At 33.4% G+C, this 25,710-nt stretch overlaps 1 protein-coding gene and 1 long non-coding RNA gene across 2 annotated transcripts; one reads left to right on the top strand and one right to left on the bottom strand.

The window, feature by feature from the left end:
- The first annotated feature begins 12,485 nt into the window (after positions 1-12,485).
- LOC108223705 (RNA polymerase II transcriptional coactivator KELP) lies at positions 12,486-21,814 on the top strand. Its single transcript, XM_017398089.2, has 3 exons — positions 12,486-12,936; positions 19,928-20,033; positions 21,467-21,814. Exons 1-3 carry the CDS (start codon positions 12,595-12,597, stop codon positions 21,553-21,555), a joined length of 537 nt encoding a protein of 178 aa, XP_017253578.1. The 5' UTR covers positions 12,486-12,594; the 3' UTR covers positions 21,556-21,814.
- A 1,060-nt stretch (positions 21,815-22,874) lies between these two features.
- LOC108222240 (uncharacterized) lies at positions 22,875-25,406 on the bottom strand. The gene is made up of 3 exons (XR_010292218.1): positions 25,291-25,406; positions 24,640-25,003; positions 22,875-24,562 (listed from the first exon to the last, which is right to left on the bottom strand). It is a non-coding gene; the product is annotated as an uncharacterized LOC108222240 (long non-coding RNA).
- Between the last annotated feature and the right edge of the window lie 304 nt (positions 25,407-25,710).

The raw sequence follows: 25,710 nt of genomic DNA, 5'->3' as shown, positions 1-25,710 counted from the left end.
GTGCATCCGCCTCTATTGCCTGCTGCTAAAAATATAACCCTGCAACTAAGAAAGTAACTTTAGGCTTTGATTTTAATCACGTGGTTTTTGGTTTCAACTTTCAAGGCTGGGATTTTGTTGCACACTATTCCTGCCAAATTCTATTACTAATTAAAGGGAACACCTAGCGAATGATATTTCTTGTAGCTAGTTTCCATGTATGCCTTCATGTTTATTGGTTTATCACAGGTGTTTATATTTTATGTTGAACTCCCTGCCCATTCCTTTGAAGATGCTAGCAGTACTCCTTTCTGAAACCGGGATCACTAATTTAAGTATCTAATGTTTATTATAACGATCTTTCTAATGTGTGCCCAAGGGCACACATTAAACACTAAATTCTATAAAAATGGCTTGTTTTGATTGGTGGAGTTGATGTAAATGCAGGGGGGGCCATTATCATTTATGGTTCATCCACCAATCAAAATGAGTTATTTTTATTGGAGTTAGGGACTATTGTGTGCCCTTGGGCACACCATAGAAAATCCCTTATTCGATCTTTCTAAATTAATAACTAATATATTACATATACACGTCAAGGGCACCGTTTGAACGTCACAAGCATCATAATTTTGATGTGAAGGCCTTTAAGCGCCATTGACAAGCATTTACTTGGGATAAATAATGCTGATTTTGGTGGTTGATTGTGGAACTGATTTTCTCATTAATTATATTCCTACAACCTTTATTCCCGTCATTTTATCATGCTTTAAGATAAACCATATGGGGTAATCGAGTGCTTCTTAATTAGATTAAGATAAACCCTATCTTATTTGTTATTTGTGAATTGTGATGTTTACATTGTATGTGTCAGTATAGCAACTATTGAGCATCTATCATTACTTTTTTCCATTTTTTGATATTTGTATATATGCTGCTACTATTTACTTCTGTCAATAATATTGGCTATGTAATCAACTGAATTAATTAATCTCTGATAAAGAAGCTATTCTTATTTCTTGTTTGTTTTTAAGCCTTACATGTATCATATTCCAAAGTGACTTTACATGACAAAGCATGTCTCTCATGCCGGTGGATTTAACGCATCATAAACTATGAAGCTCAGTATTGATGCAGGCCAGCATCCCATTACCGTTTGTCAAGGGCGCGCCTTGTTGAAAGCGTTATATTCTAAGAGTTAAATATGGTGATAGGTTCTTGTATACCTCCTACAAGAATGTGGGACGATCCTCCTTTTTATAATGTAATAAATTTTTAAGTAAACGCAGAGTTTGCTTTCAGATGCAGGATCCAAACTAGTCAACTGGATAGCCTATTCGTAATCAATAGTCAAGATTTAAGGAGTCAACTAACACGGCAATTGTGCTCTTCTTTGTGGTTGCCAGATGAACTGAGTCTAATTAGGTTTGATGATCAGACAAGGATTTGGCTAAGGATTAAGAATGACTCCCAAGTCCCAATTGATGATGAAGAAGGTGAAGATGATTCGAAATTAAGCTTTTGCACTAGCTTTTTAGTAAGAGTAGTATTTTACACTTGTAAATGTCCTCCATCCCCAGATAGAGATGATTATACTAAAAGAACTAATGGTTGAATATGGACAAAGTATAGTACTACACTGCAGCATCTTTTAGCTGTTTATAAAGAGAAATTATATTTTGAGAGATAGTTATTGACGGTAATGACAGATCAACTGAAGAACTTAAAAAGGACGAAATAATCAAATTTGGAAGAAGATTGTCGCAGTTAGCTGTAGCTTATGTTTACTTTTTCACTTGACTCTTGTACATAGAAAATGAGACTGAATCCTTTTACTGCAAAGTAATTATAAGCTGCTTTATTTAGCATATCACGGTGTCAGCGGCAGTTCTTTGTTGGATCTGCTGTTGTTCTTACATTCAATTTTGTGGTTTTCAGTATTATATTGATAAACAAATTGATCTGTATAATTCACTGTCCTCAGTTTCTCTTGACATTTTAACTTTTTGCCCTTACTAATTTTATCAGGTTCCGTTGCTTCTCAGAATATATTTCACGTGCTTGTAAAACTCGGATTCAATTTTTTGATATTTCTCACATTTATTCACGATGTCTGTAGCTGGCTTCTCATCGCCATCCATAAAGCTCTGGCCATTCTTCGGGCTCCTCCAGCAAAGTTTCCCAAATTTTCAGCATTATCGGCTCTTGCAGTAGCATGTCTCTTTCTACTGGCCTTGCCAATGTTAGCTTACAGAGTCTAATTGGGGAATCATTGAAATTCTCCCATGTCTTTAATATACAGTACTAATAAAAGATAGCCACGTTTCCTCAAGACTTCTTAATTACTGTTAGATATGTTTCCTTTACTGTTTAGGGATTTTACCAGATGGCTAAGATATATTGCTGTGACACCAGTGGATTAATTCATTTCTTCTTAGGAGAAGAATTTTGCTCGTAAAGGTAACTAAGTGCTACTTGAATATATCTGTATCTTGAAGATGTTCCTAACGCTGCACGTACTAATTTGTAAACTGCATACTGAAACTTGCAATATGATAATTCACTCTAGCTTGTTAATCTTTATATCTTGATACTTAATGGCCATTGTTTTGCCAAAATCCAAAAATTTAAGAAGAGCTAACTGCCTGTCTTACATATTGGTTTTTAACAGAATCAGACATTGATTTCATTACAGCAGTTTAAGTACAGTTATCTTTATGTCCATTACAACATTTATTTAATTCTTTTTTGGTATCTCAACTATTTGTATGCTTATTCATTCTTACCTTATGTGATCTTAGATTTTTAAATGAGCTCGGTATGTGATAGCACCCCTGGTTGGATGACTTTGGTGGTACCTAGTGTCTACTTGCAAGAGATAAAACATAGATATTCGTGCTTTAGTTTTCATTACGAATCCTGTCATGATCATCTGCATGATTTATTATTAAGTTTAGTATTGGTTTTGTCTTTCATAATCCTAAAAGTTAACTGAAAGTCAAAATCTGTGAGTACTAAAATAGTAATTACTGTAAGCTTCGCTCATGAACATGTCAGATTTTGATAATAAAGAGCTGTTATTTCATCGTGACAGTGTGGACTCTAATCTTCATAATGGGACTTCTCCAGGTGCTTGCACTTACTCTGGTATCACTTGGTATTGCTGTTGCTACACTAGCCGCTTTGCAATATGGCTTCTTTGGTGCTTGTATACCAGTGGCATGGATCATACCGACTGCTGTCAACAGGATATTATTGTGCTCCAATCTTCTACACCAAGATAAATGGAAAGCTCTAGTATATCGTATCTTCTCCTAAACATTTGTTTTTATTTTACCTTTCTTTATGTAATATTTTCTATTAAACTTTTCTTAACAGTGTCAAGATTCATTTAATGCTGACCTTATGTTAATTTTCCCACTGCATCTCCATTTCTGATACTGAGCTAAAATATCTGATGAAGAAAAAGCTTTACCTATTTGTATCGAAATAAAATAAAGTTATTGGCCTTTCAATTTGTAATATATTTACACATGTTGGCAGCTCATATGGACACTATTTCATGTTATAACTTTTACAGTTTAATGTGGAAAATCTACAACTACTACATTCATGATTTTTCTTTCCTCCGGTGTCTCCTCCTTTGACTGGACTTTCAATAACTCCGTCATCTTCTTGCTTCTGCTATCCTTGGCTTTTTCCTTCAGTGCTCAGCTGGTGCTCTAGTATACTTCGGTAAGATTTATTACTCTCTTTTACTTTTCTTCTTGTTGCTTGTGTTCAGTTCTTTAGAGCTGCAGGTTAAAGATAAATTTCAGGTAGATGGGCAGACATATGAAACTCGTTTCGCTGCTGTATATGAGAATTTATGCAGAGGATGTAATTGATATATAATTTAGGCTGATAGCATCAACTGGTAGGTTTTCGCTCTTAAAATAACTTCCTTTTTTGACTTTTCAAGTAATAGTTACCATATTTATTAAGCTCATTGAGTATAGGTATACTAGCTCATTTATATATAGGTTACTAATTTACTAGGAGATAATATGAGATTCATAGTTAAAAGGGGTTGTCTTGGAAGGAAAGAGAATAATCATTATCCGGAACAAATAAAACTTATATTCTTACATGGTTTTGTGAAATTTGGTGAAACTTTAAATCAATTGTTTTGATTTTGGTGAAGTATTGTGCTAATCTAAGATAGGGTCCAGGTCCAGGTCCCTGGCAGCCGTATGCTATGGACCGGTTAAACAACTCACGGTCGTATTAAAACTTTAATATGTCCAGCGCTAAAAAAGCGCTCGACATATTAAAGTTTTAATACGATCCTGGCCGCTGGATATGCATCCAACGGCTCAGAAACCGTGAGTTGTTTAACTCGTCCACAACAATCGATTGCTGTGGACCGCTACCCTCTAAGATATTACATATGGCACAAGTAAGAAGAGCATAAAGTTTAATATGCTGGGGTTTGAGATTCTCCCACTCCTTCTGTTGGATTCTCTGCTTGTATCAACTCCGCTTCCGGAGATCATAGTTAATCCATCATTTCAAGTCATCATTTCGTCAACTCTCACCTCGATTGTGCATTCTCAAGTGGAGAAAATAATGAAACTCTCGTCGTTAACCATCAATTAGATGATGATGATGATGACGATCTAGAACTACGAGGCTCTGGCCCTTTTTCTCTCTCCCAACACAGTTCATGTCACATTTCAAAAGTTCTTGTTGAAGAATGTGGGTAGAAGCCCCCACATTCATTGTGAGCCAACAGCCAAGATTTTATGAGGTATTGCTTGTGCATTCGCAACAAGTTATGGTTGGAATGTGTTCCCTCATGTGAGAGTTTTTTCTACTCAAAACGACAAAAGGATATATGAGTTGATCATACAAAGTTGCTTCCTTTGTACCGGAAAACAGAAGTTCTCACATTGAAATGCTAAAGAGTTTTTCACTACTTTATTCAGAAAAACACTTTCCTAATATATAAATGTGTTACTAGTTTATTGCTCCGTCATCTGTGTAATTATATTTAAGGTTAATTGGAAATTACACCCCTATACTTGGGATCAAACTCTGTAATTATAATTTGAGTTGTAAATTGCACCCCTACACTTTGACCAAACTCATTTTAAATTTTCAGAAATTGCATTTCGCATCCCCTAATTATGTGATGCAGTATACATTCTTTTCACTTGAGTTCAATATCCACGTTAATGTTAATTAAGTTGGGGGTAAATTGGGGAAACCGTATATCAATGTCTTCTTCCCATCTATATGAGTATCTCTGCCCTTATTAACTCTAGTTAGTTATTAATTTCCTCTTAACTTAGTTTCTCTTCTTCACACTTTAGACTGCTATCCCGGGTACTTTTTTCGTTATTGATTGTATGTTCTGTATTTAGAGTTAACAGAGTTTTCAGTATAGTATTGTTTTCATTGTCAACATTAGTAAAGTTTGTTCCATTCATCTTAGACGAGCTTTAGTTTACCTTCGCTTTATATATAAATGACCTGGAAAGAGTTCTGTATGCACTCTGATTTACAGGCTAGAGGAGCATTTGTGAAGGGTGTCTCTGTTTTATAATTGCCCATGTGTAAGCTCTATGATTAGAATGCAGTAGGGAACTAATTGACTCGGTGCTTCAAAGATTAAAAGTTCGCTACTGTCAATTCACTGCGGTGGAATGAAAATTCATGATATTGGGATCTTGGGACAAAAAAGGAGTAGGTGACTACATCTATGAGAAATGGAGTTGCTATCAATTTCTGAAGAAGATTGGTTTTGTATCAAATACCAATTTCAGGATGGCATAACAGTTTACGTGCACTGACAACTATCTTCCCTTACCCATTTACAAGGTAAGATCACATGTTCTCCGTTGGCCATTTTTATCGGTGATCAGGTGCAAATATATCACACTCTAAATTGGAATTTTGATATGTATTATAAGATCATCTAATTACTTGCCATTTGCTTCTGATACAGAAATGTTTCTCATCTATTCTTACTGCAATTCCCCATTGCCTCGTGCAGAGTTAAAGTTCCAATCTTGTTTTATCATTTATACAGAAGTGCTGGAATCATACAGGGCAACTCAAATGATTTCAAGGTCATTTCCCAAATTTCAGATTTTATCCCTCGAGTAATAATTAAAGACACATTATATGGATAAGAAATTTGAATACAATTATCAGAGCATCTCCAACGGCATGCATCTGTTAGCTATAAAATCTAGCTAAGTGCTTATAACACGGAGAATGGCCCGTGTATTGGGACCTTATGCAGGTGCACATGTGCACTTTGCAACTGCCAAAGGCGAAGCTTAAGTTCATATCCTCTCATTGCCGATATGATATACAACTTTCAAATGTTTAGAAAAATCTGTTGGAGTAATTTGATGTGGAATAAGCCTTTTGTTTTGAATAACTGCTCTTATAACAGTTTACCTGCACACACAACTATCTTCCCCAACGCATTTACAAGGTAAGATCACATGTTCTTCGTTGGCCATTATTATTGGCCATCAGGTGCAAATATATCAGACTCTAAATTGGAATTTTGATATGTAATAATAGATCATCAAATTACTTGCCATTGAGTTTTAGGATTACATTTCCCATTTGCTTCTGATACATACAGAAAATGTTTCTCATCAATTCTTAGTGCAATTCCCCATTGCCCATTACAGAGTTGAAGTAACAATCTTGTTTTATTATTTATACAGAAGTGCTGAAATCATGCAGGGCAACTCAAAATGATTTCAAGGCCATTCCCTAAACTTCAGATTTTATCCCTCGAGTAATAATTAAAGACACATTCATATGGATAAGAAAGTTGAATACCATTATTATTCAATTGTTTAAGCTAAGTGCTCTCATATGACGGAGAAAGGCACGTATATTGGGACCTTATGCAGGTGCACATGTGCACTTTGCAACTGCTTAGGGCGAAACTTGGGTTCATATCCTCTCATTGCCGATATGATATACAACTTTCAAATGCTTAGAAAAATCTGTTGGAGTAAATTGATGTGGGATAAGCCTTTTGTTTTGAATAACTGCTCTAAGTAAGTTTTCTACTTTTTCTTTTTTTTTTGTTAAACCGGTGTCCGGCCTAATTTACGCGCACCTCGACTAATCCGGTTGGACATACTAGCACACTTGTACCTCCGGGCTAGCTTGCGCGCGCACCTCAACTAATCCAGTTGAGCATACTAGCACACTCATATCCCGAGCATAGTAGCCCACTTACTCTCGAAATAACAAGCCTTAAGCACTACTGTCTAACCATGTGAAACAGGCCGTGGGTTGTTTTCTACTTTTTCTACTCAACCACTGAACCAAGTTGTAACATCTTAAGATGGCAGTCGAACTATCATTCTCCGCCCTGCTTAGTAGCATGTGTTGTGTTGTAAAGTTCACTGTGTTCAATATACTCCTAGTCAAATGTATCTGCAAGTTAACTTTAGGCAGAAATTAATGTATTTTTATATGAATAAGTGTAATTTTAGACAGAAATTATTATATAATTTTTTCTATATTGAAATTAATAAAAACAGTTACATAGATCAACTAGTGAAAAAAGCCGCTCTTCGCGGCGGCGTTATAAATTTTGATACAAATTAATATTATAATAGCATAAAAAATTATTTTGAGTCATCTTCCAGTTAAACATATCACTTATAAAAAAATATTATAATTAGTATAAAAATTTGTTTAAGTGGCCGTCGTCTCAAACACAATACTAATTATAAAATTAGTTCGAACCCTCATCCTGTCAAATACAACATTAATCCATAATTATTATTTTTAATATAAAATTAAATATTATAATTTAGTTCAAAATTAGTTTGAACCGCTCTCTTTTCAAACACAATACTAATAACGAAATATTATAATTTAGATATTAGTTTGAGTCGCCTGTCAAACACAATACTAATAAAAATTATTCTAATTATGATAAAATTAAAGATTATAATTTGATAAAAATTATTTTGAACCGTGGGCCAGTTTTAAAAAATATATATATTATAACATAGATAAAAAATTATTTTAGCCGCTTTCCTGTCAAACATAATACTAATAAAAATTTATCATTATTTAGATAAAAATTAGTTTGGGCCGCCTCCCGTGCCCGTCAAACACAATACTAATAGAGAATCATTTACATTATCATAAAATCAATATATGATTCCTATTTTATATATCCTATTTTATTTGTTAATTATTTTTATTTTATGATTCCCATTTATTAGTTAAAAATTATTATTTTTTTATGGTTCTAATTTTTTTGCTGTTAGTTTTTTTGATGATTATTATCTTTACAATCCTTTATTTTCAATTTGAAATTTAAGAAAATTATAAGACTGAACACGCTGAACTTGTTTAGACAATTTGATATTCCGTAAGATGCTGATTTTTATTTTATAACTTTTGAAAATAAGAATTATATTTTTTAATTATATTTGTTCTATAATTGTTATTTGAATAAATAGAATCATACTCTTTTATGATTCCTAAATAAGTAAAAGAATTGTACTATCCTTGCAATCCTTTTATCTATACAATACTTTAATCTGATTTTTAGATTATAATTTTATTTTCTATATTCTTAATTTTATTTTCTACTTTAAATTTAAGAAAATTATTATATATATATATATATAATCTGAAAAGAATTAATAAAATAAGACTATATTTTTATAACTTTCGAAAATAAGAATTATGTTTTTTTATTATATTTTTTCAATGATTGTTATCTTCAATAGATAAAATCATACTCCTTTTACGATTCCTGAACTAAAAAAAAAAAAGAAGAGAAGAATTGTATTATCTTTGCAACCCTTGAACCTCATTTTTAGATTTTAATTTTATTTTCTATTCAAAATTTAAGAAAATTATTTGTTAGATATATGATTTGAAAATTTTTAATAAAATAAGACTATAAGTTTTTTAACTTTTAAAAATAAGAATTTTATTTTTTTTAACCTGGTTTTTAGGTTATAAATTTATTTTCAATTTGAGATTTAATTAAGAAAATTATAAGACTAAATTCAATAATTTTAGACACGCTGAGTTAATAAATTTCATGATTCGAACATATCATGTTCTCTAATTTATTATTTGTGTCTACTATTTAGACTCTTAAACACAGTTGTAATTACGGACCTAGTATTAGATTATTCTTCTATATATCTTATCGGAAATAAAAGTTTATAATATAAAATTCAACTACATCTTCTATATATCTTATCGAAAATAAGAATTGTACATATTACGTTACAAATCTTAAATATAAATTGTATTTTATCCATTATTGTTAGTTTGAATAAATATAATCCTATTTATTTTAGGATTACTAAATAAGAAAAGAATTATATCTTCTTTGAGATTCAATAAGAAATACTAAATAAGAAACGAATTGTATCATCTTTAGAATTCAATAAAAAAAGAATTGTATTACCTTCAGAATTCTTGAACCTGGTTTTTTGAATTAGAATTATATATTCTCTCCAAAATTTAAGAAAAATCAGAAGACTGAACTACATATTCAATATATCTTATTGAAAATAAGAATTATACATATTATCTTACAAATCTTAAATATAAATTATATTTTATTTATTATTGTTCGTTTGAATAAATATAATCCTATTCCTTTTACAATTACTAAATAAGAAAAGAATTGTAATATCTTTAGAATTCAATAAAAAATACTAAATAAGAAAAGAATTGTATCATCTTTAGAATTTAATACGAAATACTAAATAAGAAAAGAATTGTATCATCTTTAGAATTCAATATGAAAAGAATTGTATTATTTTTAGAATTCTTAAACCTGATTTTTTGAATTATAATCATAGTTTCTATCCGAAATTTAGGAAAAATCAGAAGACCGAATCGAGTAATTCTAGAGACGCCCGCATCCTCCTTTATATATATACTAGTGAAAAAAGCCGCGCTTCGCGGCGGCGTGATAAATTTTGATATGAATCAGAATTATAATAGGATAAAAATTATTTTGAGTCATCTTCCCATTAAACATATCACAAATAAAAAATATTATAATTGATATAAAAATTTGTTTAAGTGATCATCCTGTCAAACACAATACTAATAATAAAATTAGTTCGAACCCACCTCCCGTCAAAGACAATATTAATCCATAATTATTATTTTTATGATAAATTAAATATTATAATTTAGATCAAAATTAGTTTGACCGCTCTCTTGTCAAACACAATACTTATAACAAAACATTATAATTTAGATATTAGTTTGAGTCGTTTTAGTTTCAAACACAATACTAATAAAACTTATTCTAATTATGACAAAATTAAAGATTATTTTGAATTGTGTAACAAAAAAATATATTATAACATAGATAAAAAATTATTTTAGCGACTTTACCGTCAAACATAATACTAATAGAAAATTTATTATTATTTGGATAAAAATTGGTTTGGGCCGCCTCCCGTGCCCGTCAAACGATATACTAATCGAGAACCATTTACATTATCATAAAATCAATACATAATACCTATTTTTTATATATTATTTTATTTGTTAATTATTTTTATTTTTTGATTCCTATTTATTAGTTAAAAATTATTATTCTTTTATAAAAATTATGTTAGCGACTTTCTCGTCAAACATAATACTAATAGAAAATTTATTATTATTTAGATAAAAATTAGTTTGGGCCGCCTCCCGTGCCCGTCGAACACAAAACTAATCAAGACCCATTTACATTATCATAAAATTAATATATGATTCCTATTTTTATATTTTATTTTATTTGTTAATTTTTTTTAATTTTTTGATGCCTATTTATTAGTTAAAAATTATTATTCTTTTATGGTTCTAATTTTTGTTGCTATCAGTTTTTTTAATGATTATTATCTTTACAATCCTTTATTTTCTATTCGAAATTTAAGAAAATTATAAGACTAAATCGATAATAAAAATTGTACGTATTACCTTACAAATCTTAAATATAAATTGTATTTTATCTATGATTTTGTTAGTTTGAATAAATATAATCCTATTTCTATTAGGATTACTAAATAAGAAAAGAATTGTCCGATCTTTGGAATTCAATAAGAAATACTAAATAAGAAAAGAATTATATCATCTTTAGAATTCGATAAGAAAAGAGTTGTATTACTTTTAGAATTCTTGAACCTGATTTTTTGAATTATAACTATATTTTCTATCCGAAATTTAAGAAAAATCAGAAGACTGAATCGACCAATTCTAGAGACTCCCCGCATCCTCCTTTATATATATACTTAGCTTATAGCCCGTGCAAGGCACGGGAGCTTTTTAATTATTTATAAATTTTTTAAAAATATTTTAAATGGGTGAAGAAATTTTTTAAAATTCAAAATTATAATTTGTTTGTAAGTTAGAACTGTGGTAAATACATCATCACAGTCATTAATGACTTCAAATAAACTATTGTAATAAAGCCATTCCTTTTCTCGTATGCACCCTGCCAAAATATTAAATTCTTTCTATAAAATTTTAATATATTTTGAGTGGAATACGTTATTGCCAACTCTTATTAGATTATATTTATAAATGTATTTTATATTAGAATTATTATAGTGTGATTTAAATAGATGGTTTAGCTGGTTAAAGAGAGGACATGTATTCTCTTGGTCACAGGTTCGACCCCCAAAAGGTGGATTAGAGCCTAGCGCTATTGCGTGCCCAAAAGGTGGATTAGAGCCTAGCGTTATTGCGTGAGCTCGTGGGTTTACCCAGTGCGCACCCGAATGGTAGCGGCTGCGGGTTCCTAGGTTAAAAATAAAAATAAAAAATATATAATGTGATTTACATATTTTTCAAAAAATTTATATAGTTCTAAATTAAAATTGATAAATATAATTTGTTTTTAAATTAAGAAAATGAATCATAAACATGCAATAAGAAGGTAGAATCTATTTTGGATTAAGAAAAGGTTTTTGTATTTGCTAATCACATAAATCCGGCTTATTAATTTTAAAATATATTATAAAAAAATTGTGACGGTGAGATTTATATGATTCTACGAATAAAACTAGTAGGAAATATTTATTTGGGATTAAAAAAATCATATACACGTGAAAGACAAAATTTGTTTTGGATTCAGAAAAGGAATTATAAACATGCAAGATGATATCAGTTGCCTTGTAGAGCAGAAGTTAATTTTCCAATCTAACGGTGCTTATTTGTTCAATATAAGATCCAACGGATGATAAGTTTTTGGACCAGAGGACCATGCGACCAAATTATCTCCCTTACGCTTATTATATATAAGTATATAATATATTTATTGATGATTGATGATTGATGAGTAATTTATGTTTTAAATAATTTTATATTTAATGGTCTGCTTCATATAAAATTATACTATATTTTCAATAATCTCCAGAGATATCTGTTTTATTAATAATCTTTTGGTCAAAAATAATATCGAGGAAATATTAGGATTATTTTCAAAACAATTTAACCAAATTTTGTTTTTTTAATTCTCCCCAAAACACCTCTCCGCTTTCCCCCGCAGGCCCGCACACAATACTTTCTTGTTTCCTGTTTAAACCCTAGAATCCCGAAACACAGAAATCAATGGCGGAGAAAGAGGAACTTACAGCTGAACAGAAGATGATTGAAGAGAAAGTGATAGAGATTCTCAAAAGCTCCGACATGGACAAGACTACCGAAGCTAAGGTTCGTAAATTGGCTTCGGAGCAGCTAGATCTCGATCTCTCTCAACCTGATTACAAATCATTTGTGCGCGGAGTTGTTAATTCGTACATTGAGCATCTAGAGGACCAGGAAAATCAAAAGGAAGAGCAAGAAGAGAAAGGAGAGGAAGAAGAAGTGGTAGCAGAGGAGAATGAAGAGGAAGGAGAGCAAGGCCAAGGCGCGATGGAGTATGATGACAACGGCGATCTCATCATTTGTCGTGTTAGTTTCTATTCTCGTGGAATTTTGATAAATTGATATTTGATATGCTGGATAGATTTGAATTTTGAGTTATATGTTATCCATGTGTTATTTATTTTGTGAAATGTGAACTGGAACTGATTCTATTATTCTGTCACAGAGGGAGGGAGTGGTCTGTTGTTCCTCGTGTTAGCTTTTAGTTTCTGTTGAAATATGTTCACATCTCTGCTATGTTCACATCTATGCTAGACACTAACAGCTATAGTTGGACTATTGTGGCAATATAGTTGGGAGCTTAGCAGATCATCTGTACTAGTAAATAGCACACGCTTTATTTATGTAACTTAGACTTTCTGTGTATTATCTACTCTATAAAGCTGGCTCTTGAGCATGTAAAGTATTATCACAGTAATACAAGAGTTCTGCCTTCTTAAATTCTCTTACATTACTCTGCATCTCTATACTTTATTCACGCACAACACACACAATAGTTGAGTGTTTCTACATGGTATCAGAGCCTTAAGCTCCTTACCTCAATTGCTTCCGCTAATCCTCATCTTGGCCTCATTGTTCTTGTTACGCCAGTTCGTTGAGACATTACACAAACAGGTTGTCAGCCAACTTCCTTGAGTTACACAACCACCACTGTTGGGTACCACAAACACCAGTCACATATAGCTGTACTCAAAACCCAGATTCCACACAGAGACTCGATCCCAGTCAACTCGGTGAGCCGTCCAAATCCACAAATTTTGACAAACTCAGTCTTGTATAAAATTGAGTCATCAAGTTCCTTCGTCCCTAGTTCCGCTGCACCCCAGTCAACAAACTCCAAGTAAACCCAGTAACGAGTCGACTCACTGACTCACTCAATTCAATCCTTCACAATTTCAAGTTGCTCCGAGTTGACTCAGTACTTGTATCTCCCAGTAAAATAGCCGTCTCTTGAATCGTGTTAAAATAGCCGCCTCTTGAATCGTGTGTAATAGCAGCGATTTAAAAATATCAAAGTGATCAGTTGTCTCTGGTGTGCTTTTGAATCGCGTTGTCCTCGTCTCTGGTGCGGTGTCCTCGTCTCTGGTGAAGTGAAGTGGGTACCCTGATTTAAACCACATACATTTACATATCTTATACATCTCGTACTGTTTGGTTTTTAATTTGGTTAATATATCTTTCAGTGTTGTTAAAAGCGCGCATATGCGCGCGCATAAGCGAGAAGCGCATCGAAGCGCAGCTGATGCGCATCGCTTTGTATATGCGATGCGAGTTCAATGATGCGAGCGCATTTCTGCGCTTCTTGGGATTAAGCGAGATGCGAAAAGCGCAAAAAGAAGCGCGCTTTTGTGTAATAATTGACTAGGACGTTGAGTGGCTTGACTGGGCCATTGACTAAGCTCTTTAAATAGACATGGGTCATAAAAAAACCCTAAAAACACTACCTAGCAACCGAGAAACAAACATAACTGGGCGAATCTACTTATTTTTACCTCTGGACTCTCTCTTATAATTATACTTTTTTTCTTGATCTGAACTCTCTCTCTCTCTTAATTACATAGGATAAACATACATATACCTCATCTTCTTATTCTTGTATATACACACATATATGACACACACACACATAGATATGTAGCAGTTACATAAGATATATACATATATATACATGCATATACATAGGATATATATCATTGAGAATGACGAAGAATAAATTGAATTTGTTGAAGATCCAAATCAAAATAGTGAAGAAGATGATTTTGTGAATATTGATGAAGACGAAGAAGATGATTAGTGATTTAGTGGATAACTTCGCATTTCTTTGCCACCGTGCCTGTAAACTATTCTAGGCTTTGAATTTTTAGGTACTCTAGTTGCATTATCATTTTTGATGACTGACTTTTGCATATTAATGTTTTATTATCTATAACTATATAATGTTTTACAATATATATCGTCTATATATATATTTTTTACATGTTTTCAATGAATCCGCGCTTTGCGCATTGCGCGTTGCGCTTATGCCCTGTAAGGCCTTTGCGCTTCGGTGCGCATATCGCGTTTAATAACACTGATATCTTTATTAGCTAATTACCTCTCGGGACCCTCACATTTACCACCAGCTCTTGTATTTTTATACTTCACGTGTTTTAGTCTCTGCACTTATCTTATCTTACATGGAGAAAGAAAATAGTTCACCGATTCAAACGATTTTGAATGGCTCGAATTATATAATTTGGTCTCAAGCTATGCGCAGTTTTCTCAAAGGAAAAAGACTATGGCGGTATGTGAATGGGGATTTTACTATTCCGACAAAAGAAAAAGATGAAGCCGACTCTAAATTCAAGGACCGCATTGAAGAATGGGATGTCAAAAATCACCAAGCTATCACATTTTTTAGAAACTCTTCAGTTTCTAAAATTAATTTACAGTTTGGAAATTATGACACCGCAAAAGAAATTTGGGACTTACTGGCATCAAGATACACTACATCTGATCTTTCTCACCAATATCAGATCATGAGTTCGCTAAGCAAGCAAAAACAAGAGCCTGGTCAACCAGTTGCAGATTTTCTCTCTCAGATACAATCACTTTGGGATCAACTAACATTATCCGAACCAAAGTGGTTACATACAGAAGATGCTACACTTTATCACACATATCGTGACCAGCAACGACTCATCCAGTTTCTTATGGCTCTCACTCAAGATTTCGAACCAGTTAAAGCTGCTCTTCTTCATCGAGTTCCACTGCCCTCATTAGAAAGTTCTGTTGCTGAACTTATCTCTGAGGAAACTCGACTTGGCCTTGGAAAATTCAAATCTGTGGTTGATAATGTACTTGCCGTACCTTCGGTATCTATTTCTGACAAACCATTTTGCAGGTTCTGTCTTCAAAGTGGACATGTGACAAAGGATTGCATAACACTGCGTAATCATATATGTCAACATTGTCATCAGAAAGGTCATTACTCAATACAATTCTGCAAGAAAAAGCCATCATTCCATTCAAACAAGTTTACTCTGTCTTCTGCTGCTGCAACCTCTGAATCTCCAACCACATCTACTAGTGAGTTGGAATCTTTGCTCAAACAGGTTTTACTTAAAGCCAACTCTCCTTCCACTGCATTCTCTGCCACTTCAGGTACTTCTTGGTATTTTGACTCTGCATGTTGTAATCATATGACAAATGATTCATCCATATTCACCATGAAAACACAGAGTCCATCCCTTCCAAATATTCAAACTGCCGATGGTTCTACCATGAAAGTGACACATATTGGAACTGTATCTACAAAAGATCTTAATCTTCCTGACACATACTTCGTTCCTAATCTATCACTTAATCTTATTTCCATCGGTCAATTATGTGATCTTGGTTTTAATATAATCTTTACCTCTTCTGGTTGTCATGTACAGGATCCTCAGACAGGACAGACCTTTGGGACAGGCCGTAGATGCGGAAGGTTGTTTGAGCTCATTTCCCTTCATCTTCCTACACCAAAATCATCATCCAATCATCTAGTTGGTTCTTTTTCCACTACAACCAACATCTGGCATTCCCGGTTAGGTCATCCATCACAATCTCGTTTACATAGTCTTATTTCTAGTGGTCATCTAGGTATTGTTAATCTAGACACAATTGATTGTGTTTCATGTAGACTGGCAAAACATCATGTACTTCCCTTTCCTATTCATTATGAAAAATCTTCAGCTACTTTTGACCTAATACATTCTAATATTTGGGGTCCCTCTCCAACTCCAACTATGGGAGGGTCAAGATACTATGTCATATTTGTTGATGATTTTTCTCGATACACTTGGATATATATTTTGAAAAATCGTTCAGAATTAGGAGAAACTTATAAAAATTTTGCCACTATGATTAACACTCAATTCAAAAAGAAAATCAAGCTTTTTCGTGCCGATAATGCCAAAGAATACAAAGAATCAGATCTTAACAAATTTTTGGCATCTTATGGCACTCTTGCACAAAGCTCTTGTCCTTACACATCACAACAAAATGGTCGTGCTGAACGTAAACATAGGCACATTCTTGATACAGTTCGAGCTCTTCTCATTTCCTCTTCTTGTCCAGAATTATTTTGGGGGGAAGCTGCATTAACTGCTGTTTACACAATCAATATGATTCCTTCTCCTGTTACAAATAACTTGTCTCCTTATGAAAAATTATATGAAGAACCTCCGTCATATGATTCTCTTAAGGTTTTTGGTTCTGCATGTTTTGTTCTTCTTCCTCCACATGAAAGAACAAAACTAGAGCCACGTGCTCGTCTTTGTTGCTTTATTGGCTATGGTAGTGGTCAAAAGGGATATCGTTGTTGGGATCCTATCTCCCAACGTCTACGAGTTTCTCGTAATGTGACATTTTGGGAACACAAAATGTTTTCATCTATGTCAGAATTTAAAATTGACACTACTACTAGCATTTCCCACTTTACAGATCCTTTTGTTGATCTACACCCCACTGATGAAAATATAGAATGTCCATCATCTTCTACTAACATATTTTCAGCAGATTCTCCACTTGAGCTCACTCAGCCATCTCCAACTACCAATGTTCCTTCAATAGAAGTTCAGTTTGAGGATTCTAATGTTGAGCCTATCACTCTACCAAATGAGTCTGTTCATCGCGCTACTCGGGTAAGAAAACCTTCGGTTCGACTTACTGATTATCATGTTTATTCTGCTATACAAGCATTACATGAGCCTCAAACATATAGAGAGGCGAGTGTTAACCCTCTTTGGCAGAAAGCAATGGCAGAAGAGCTTCAGGCATTAGACCGGAAACATACTTGGGATCTTGTTACTTTACCTCCTGATAAAACAGCAGTGGGTTGTCGATGGATCTACAAAATTAAAACAAAATCTGATGGTTCTATTGAAAGATATAAAGCTCGTCTAGTTGCTAGAGGCTTTACTCAAGAGTATGGCATTGATTACGAGGAAACTTTCGCACCAATTGCTCGTCTCACATCTGTTCGAAGTCTACTAGCTGTTGGAGCATCAAAACACTGGGATATGTGGCAAATGGATGTCAAGAATGCCTTTCTCAATGGAGACCTTCACGAGGAAGTTTATCTCAAACCTCCTCCAGGTTTCTCGCACTCTCCAAATCAAGTATTCAAGCTTAACAAGGCTCTTTATGGTCTTAAACAAGCACCTCGAGCTTGGTTTGAAAAATTCAGCAAAATAGTTCAGCAATTGGGGTTTTCTTCAAGCCCATATGATCATGCCCTTTTCATACGACGGTCTGAACGAGGAAGTGTTTTACTTCTTCTATACGTCGATGACATGATCATTACTGGAGATGACACCAAAGGCATTTCTGAACTTAAACTATTTCTCAGCCAACAATTTGAAATGAAGGATCTTGGTTCATTGAGCTACTTCTTGGGTCTTGAGGTTTCTTCTGTCCCTACTGGCTACACTCTTTCACAAGTAAAGTATGCATCTGACCTATTATTAAAATCTGGAATCAGTGACACCAAGATTGCCTCTACTCCTTTGGAATACGAGGTTAAACTTAACGGAGAAGATGGTGAATTACTTTCCAATCCTACATTGTATCGCCAATTGGTTGGGAGTTTAATTTATCTCACTGTAACTCGCCCAGATATTGCTCATGCCGTGCACATTGTAAGTCAGTTCATGGCAGCACCTCGCACTCCTCACTTCTCAGCTGTTCTTCACATACTTCGTTATGTCAAAGGCAGTATATTTCAGGGATTACATTATTCATTTGACTCTTCTCTTGAGTTACATGCCTACTCAGATGCTGATTGGGGTGGTGATCCCACTACAAGATGCTCTACTACGGGATTTTGTTTCTTTCTTGGAAATTCTCTTATCTCCTGGCGTAGTAAGAAACATTCTCTTGCTTCTCGATCAAGTGCTGAGTCAGAATATCGGGCTCTTGCCGACACCACACAAGAACTAATTTGGCTACGATGGTTACTTGAAGATATGAGTGTCACCCATTCTCCAGCCACTTCTATCTACTGCGACAGTAAAAGTGCTATAGACATTGCTCACAATGATGTTTTTCACGAGCGCACTAAACATATAGAAATTGATTGTCACTTCACACGTCAACAAGTTGCAAAAGGCATAGTTCGTCTATGTGGTGTCCCTAGTGCTGATAATTCTGCAGATTTATTCACGAAAAGTCATCCTCCTGGAAGTTTTCGTAATTTTGTTTCCAAACTCAAGCTGATTTTACAACCATCTTCAGTTTGAGGGGGGGGGGGGGGGGGGGGGGGGGTGTTGAAATATGTTCACATCTCTGCTATGTTCACATCTATGCTAGACACTAACAGCTATAGTTGGACTATTGTGGCAATATAGTTGGGAGCTTAGCAGATCATCTGTACTAGTAAATAGCAAACGCTTTATTTATGTAAATTAGACTTTCTGTGTATTATCTACTCTATAAAGCTGGCTCTTGAGCATGTAAAGTATTATCACAGTAATACAAGAGTTCTGCCTTCTTAAATTCTCTTACATTACTCTGCATCTCTATACTTTATTCACGCACAACACACACAATAGTTGAGTGTTTCTACAGTTTCTGTTCTTCGTATTTCGAATCTCGATAAACTAAAGTTTGATGAGCTCGATAGCATTTGGTTATATATGTGTTAATGTATTGTGTGTAACTAATGTTGTTATTATGTTGCAGAGGGAGTGATTATGTTGCAAGGTGTTTGTATATATATATAGGATTGTGCTTAGTGGTGAATAGTTCTAGTGTGAAAAAAACATGTGAGAATAATTGTTGACACTTTTAAAAATGTGCAGAGACATCTATTTGAGAACTTCTGAACTTCTGCGGAACTAGTCTTCTCACTTGTTGTCATGCTAAAACAGTTGCTCTAACCTGAACATGAGTCTATTTGTATTGGTTATTTGGTTATGTGAATTGTATGAACCGTTACTAATTTGTTATATTTATATATGGCGGTTAGGTGAGTTGTTTGTTCTGTGATTATGTGTAGTTATCGAGTAAGAGGAGGGTAACCTGGGGAGAGTTTAAAGGGAGAAACTTTCTGTCCATAAGGGAGTACTACGACAAAGAGGGAAAAGAGTTACCTTCCGCTAAAGGTAAATCCATCATCATTGTTGTTGTTGTTGTGTTTGATTTTTGCAGTGTTCTGTTTGTTTGTTTTTGCGCAATGGTGAACTAATTGTTTATTTTTAAATGTGTCACAAGAATATATAATTCTGGACGCTTCTGGTTTTGTTTGGAATTTGTGGTCTATTTTACAAGGGTTTATATCAAAGTGGCCACTCATTGCACTCAAATGTCTCACTTGACTCTCGTTCTGAACAGGGACTCGTTAAACCACTTCAATCACCAGATATCTCACTTCATTCAATTTCTTAAAAAGAATAATGGAAAAAGTGACAAAATTGATAAACTGGGCTTTGAATTATCCGTTGCTTTCATATTTTTCGGTCAAATAGGTACCCTACAACTGCTACATTAGCAGGTGACCTTCATTCTATCATAATTTATATTAATTTTTGTGAGAAATTGAATAGAATAATATATATAATGATTTAAGTGGTTTATACGAGTTCCTGTTCAGAATGATGAGTCAAGTGATACATTTGACTGCAATGAGTGGCCACTTTGACATAAACTCCTTGATTTACAATAGATAGTAGACTCTTTTGTTTAGATTGCATCTGTACAATTACATTATTCTTTTTCCTGATTTATAAGTAAAGAAGCTTCATCACATTAACTTTTTATCATATATCTATTCCAATCCACTTGTTTCCCGAATGCAGTTATGTAATGAAAATACTTCTTCGTTAGACACCCTTAGTCAATTAATTCTTTCTTCACTCTATGTATCTGTTCTCCCAGTTGCTGCATGGTTTTGTTATGTATATATCATATTTCATAAGCTTAAAAATATCTGATACTGCCTATGAGTCTGACTGTATTACGATGATCATATGATGTAATAGTCATGTCCGCAGCTACGTGTATTTTCTTACAAAAATTTAAGGCTTTGGGTTTCCTACTCGATGTCACATTGCAGTAGTAATTATAATTACTAAATTTAAGACAACATCGTCATGTCAATATATGTTCATTGTTTGATCTAATAACTCTGACGTTCTGTCTTTCAAAAAAAAAAAACACTCTGATGTTCTGTCATTTGCTGGCACCCCTGTTCCAAAATGAGCAGATAGAAACTGAATTTCTGTAAAGTACATAATTTTGTAAAGGCCTTTTATTTTCTTATAATTATATTTTCGAGGAAACTAAATTCCTCGATCAACTGACTTTGAAAAGAGTTTCTTTCCGCTGATTATATATTCGAGGGAACTACTCCCTTGGAATATTTCAACTGGTGAAATTTTGACTCTTAAATTTTGATTGTGGATGCAGTATACTAGTCTCTGTTGCAATTATACTGATTAAAGGGATACCTCTATTATTAGTATAATGTTTTCAAGGGTACCTTTACCCTTTAAACTGATACAAGATGACAAGATCCTTGAATTTGCTACTTCCACAGGAATAGCCTTGACTGCTGAGCAGTGGGCATGCTTGAAGGAGAACGTTCCTGCTATTGAAGAGGCCATCAAGAAAATCAGTTCAAGTTGAGCTGATAGTTATGCACACCTGGATATATGGTGTAGATGTGGTCATTGATGGGTATTAGGTGATTGGTATGTCATAATTTTGTTTCGATGCCCTAGGATTATGTGGTGTTTTGAAAATTTCAGATAATCAGATGTAGCAATCAAAAGACTTTGTATCGCATTACATGACCAATGTACCCAATCAGTCTAGAAATAGTGACGACTAACATCACTTGCCTAGTTGCATGACATTTCTGTTAATATATTAATCTTCTTTGGCATCTTGATCTTGATATTTTTGCATTATTGTATATCAGAAACAAAGTATGTGAAGGTAAGATCATTTTTCCATTGTTGGATGCAATTGCCATGTTCAGATTGGAACTAGATCACAGATTGAAAGATCGTTGAATTACTTGTCCTAAACTTCTATTATTCTCTTGTTAAAAAGTTCTATTCCTCTGGATATCTATGTCCAGATTGAAAGTTGGTTGAATTACCACAAAAAAATTGGCTTAATGTCTTCTAATGTTAGTAGTGTGCTGCAGGATCGGACTGTTACTCCAAACTTCTAGTATCTAGTGGTGGAACTAGTAGGACTGTAGGAGTGGTTTCCCTCTATTTTTATTGGGGGTAAATTATTCCATAAAGCAGTGGTTTCCCTCTATATTTATTGGGGGTAAATATTCCATAAAACAGTTAAGCTGTGTCAACATGAAGATTAATTAAATGGTGAAATAAGGTTGTGTTTTCTTTCATTTATGTTTTATTTATAGCAATAATTTAACGAGCACTTTTAAGTCTTAATTTTATTATGGTATGGGAAGGGAAGGAAATGAAAGAATACACATTACCTACTCACTATATTCACAGGAGGAATGTTACAACATTTCAAATTATACAAATTCGTCATCTAAAAGTAAGTAATATATAAAAGATATTATAAATAAGAATTATTCAAGTTAATAAAGAATTCTTAATGTAATATTATTCTTGACTATAGAATCAAATATGATTTTGTCGAACCTCTAAAGATTTATATGAAAATTTTGCATCATCTCTTATCATATCAAATAATATTTTTTATTTATAAAAGAGCTATAAACCAAAAAACCCAACCAACTTGTAGTTTTTTTGCCAAAAAACCTTTAAACCTTTTTTTCATTAACAACCCCAACAAACTTTACTCGATCTTTGAATTTTTTTTAACTAGAGTTACTTATCGCTTAGGTGGACTAACCATGATCATTACATGTCTTACGTGGCAATATGATTATAATTAATTTAAAAAACAATAAAAAGATATATATAATAATTTTGGTTTTAACTCTTTTAGAATGATCAATTACCCCTAATGTTATTATCAAAAAAAATAAAGTGCCCCTAATGTTCAATTGTTTCACATTGGTGTCTTTTGTTCAAAACCCCAGTATTTTGCCACACTACCGAAGTATGGCACTGCTAGTTCTATGAACCTACCTGCATCTCTCCCTGAAGCAATGCATAAACTTCTTTAAAGTGTTGATACCAGAAGCTTTCTCAAGAATCTTAAGCTTGAAAGCATTCCACTTCACATAATTGTTCCTCATATCTTTCCCGTCCTCATCGAGAAACTTGCAGTGCACCACATTTAGATCCCTGATGCATTTCAGCCTTCCATCCACTACTACACACACAACAGCAGCAGGTAGAGTGGAGTCTGACAAATCCAACACCTTGAGTCTCGGAAAGCCTTCAACTATGCAGGAAACGTCCTTCTCAGAAAACTGACCATGTAAGCCAAGCTCCTCAATCTTCTCACAATAATCCACCAACTGAACCACAAACTGACTCCGCCGGAAAGGACCCTGAAAAGCCCTCAGATTCCTCCGGTACATGACAGCAACAAAAATAGATTCAAATAACTCAAAGTGGCCACCAAAATATCACTAAGGTTTTTTGCCTTAGGAGTTTTATCTGGTTGATCTGCTTGAGGCGTTAAAAAGCAGAAAATGATTGAAGATGAGCCCATATACATTGACCACCAACAGTAGCAATACAGTACCATAGTATCTTGACACCAAAAAACCACCCAATCAATAACTACAACTCTGACACCTTCAATGAGATCGCAAATTATTTTCATTTGTTTCCATGTTATTTTTAAAATCAAAACTAACAAGTATCATTATATAAAATCACAATCCGCCAATTGTTCTTAACAAGGATATATATATACATATGACTGGTAGAAGTTAGAGACTTAAGCAGAATCATCAATGCAAAAGTTTTAATAAATTATAAAAATGGCCAAAACAAATTTTATTCAAGAACATATGTGCCAATGCTTATAGTCTAGTACTTTCAGTTGCAGGAAAACATCCCTTTTTATTACTAATACATATTGGAATCATTTTGAATTGACTTGCATAAGTTTGATGTTTGAACTCTTTTCCAGCAGAGATGTTGAATGCTATCTCATTGAGATGCAGAAACACAAAAGAAAATTGCATAATAAGGAAGTATACCAGCAATCTGTTCACTTCAATCAAAACCACTAACTTCTTAGAGATTAGAACATGGACAAATAAATAATATATATGACTTAATAATAATGAAGCGGGTTAAAAAAAACAACTCAAATCTCTTACTTCTTGACGTTGATGTGGAATTTATATCCACCGTCTTGATTTTTCGTGGAGTTTCAATTGTTCTATACAAGTCCACAAGCTGTTATAGGTAACAAATTATAACAAATTAGTACTAAAGCAATGTAGTTTTACTGCTCCAGGCATTAACGATCGTAATTACATTATGAAAAAATGTTGATAAGAGATCAGTACATACTTGAAGTCAGGAAACATGAAATTTATAATATGAGATACCTCGGATATAAAAGAACTATCAGGTGAGGTCTGAACTAAATCTGTAGGCTCAGATGTTTGGATTGGAATTACAGCATTATTTAAAACATTCCTTGGTGCATTTGGACCTGTCATTCCTGCACTTGAACTTTCTTCAGCTCCGCCTCCACTAGGTAGTAAATAACCCTGGTGTAACTTTAAATTTAATTAGTATCAATGTAATTGCTCATAATTAATAGTGAAATAAAATATAAATTACATACATTTAAATACATCTTCCCTGTTTTAGGATCAGTAAACAATCCAGCTCCAACATTTTCATTTTTCTTTCTCTTTTTTGGCTTTAGGATAGAACTTGATACTGCTTTTTGAACCTTTGGCCTCCCACCTTTGTTTTTTGGTTTCTCAACTTCTGGAGTTTTTTTCTTTGGCGAATTCTTGCAAGTTTTCTTATTATGTCCGGTTTCTCCACAATTACTACATGTCATCTGCACTCCTTTCTTGCTAACTTGCACTGCTCCATTAGCTTTTAAGCAAGTACCTTTAGCATTATCTTCGTGCATTTCCTTTCTTCTTGCTTTCTTAGATCTACCTGGCATTCTCCTTTCCAAGTCTATTTTGTCCATCCTGCACACACAAATTACAGATAATCAATAACTTAGGTATGTCTATTTAGTAGACTAGGATCAAGAAATAAAAATTTATAATCTACTAATCAATTGACTTATTCAGGCTACTTTAAACGATACACATGTTGCTTAAGCATGAAAGATGCATATAAGTAATTAATACTTACAATACATAGTTCAATCCACATATTTTATTCACTCAAGAACAATGAATAATCAATAAGATAATTAAAATCAGCATATTATAATGATCAAATCAATTGAACAAAATCAAAGCATACTTACCCAAGAGAATAAAATTTGTGATTAAATAGTAGTCATATGAAAGGCACCCACCGAGAGATTATAATAAGTAGCTATGGATATATATTTGCTTGCATGAACGTAACTTTGATAGAGATAGAAAACCCTCTAATCTTCTTTGGGTTTATGAAATTGAAATATTATATATTATTAAAAGATAAATTATTACTCTTAATGAATAGATATTATGTGGCATACACGTGTGATGAATAGGCATGATGTGGCATACACGTGTACAAAAAGATACAAATCATGGGGAGATATTTGACAAGTCAAATTAGAAAATTTAACCATGGTTTGTTTTGTATTTTTTTTATATAATTTTAATAAAGTTTATTGGAGTTGTTAGTGAAAAGATAAGTTTAAAGGTTTTTTGGCAAAAAAATGACAAGTTAGTTGGGT

The sequence above is a fragment of the Daucus carota genome, chromosome 5 (assembly GCF_001625215.2).
Source record: "Daucus carota subsp. sativus chromosome 5, DH1 v3.0, whole genome shotgun sequence".
NCBI classification, from domain to species: Eukaryota; Viridiplantae; Streptophyta; class Magnoliopsida; order Apiales; family Apiaceae; genus Daucus; species Daucus carota.
This window is presented reverse-complemented; position numbering and strand designations above follow the sequence as displayed.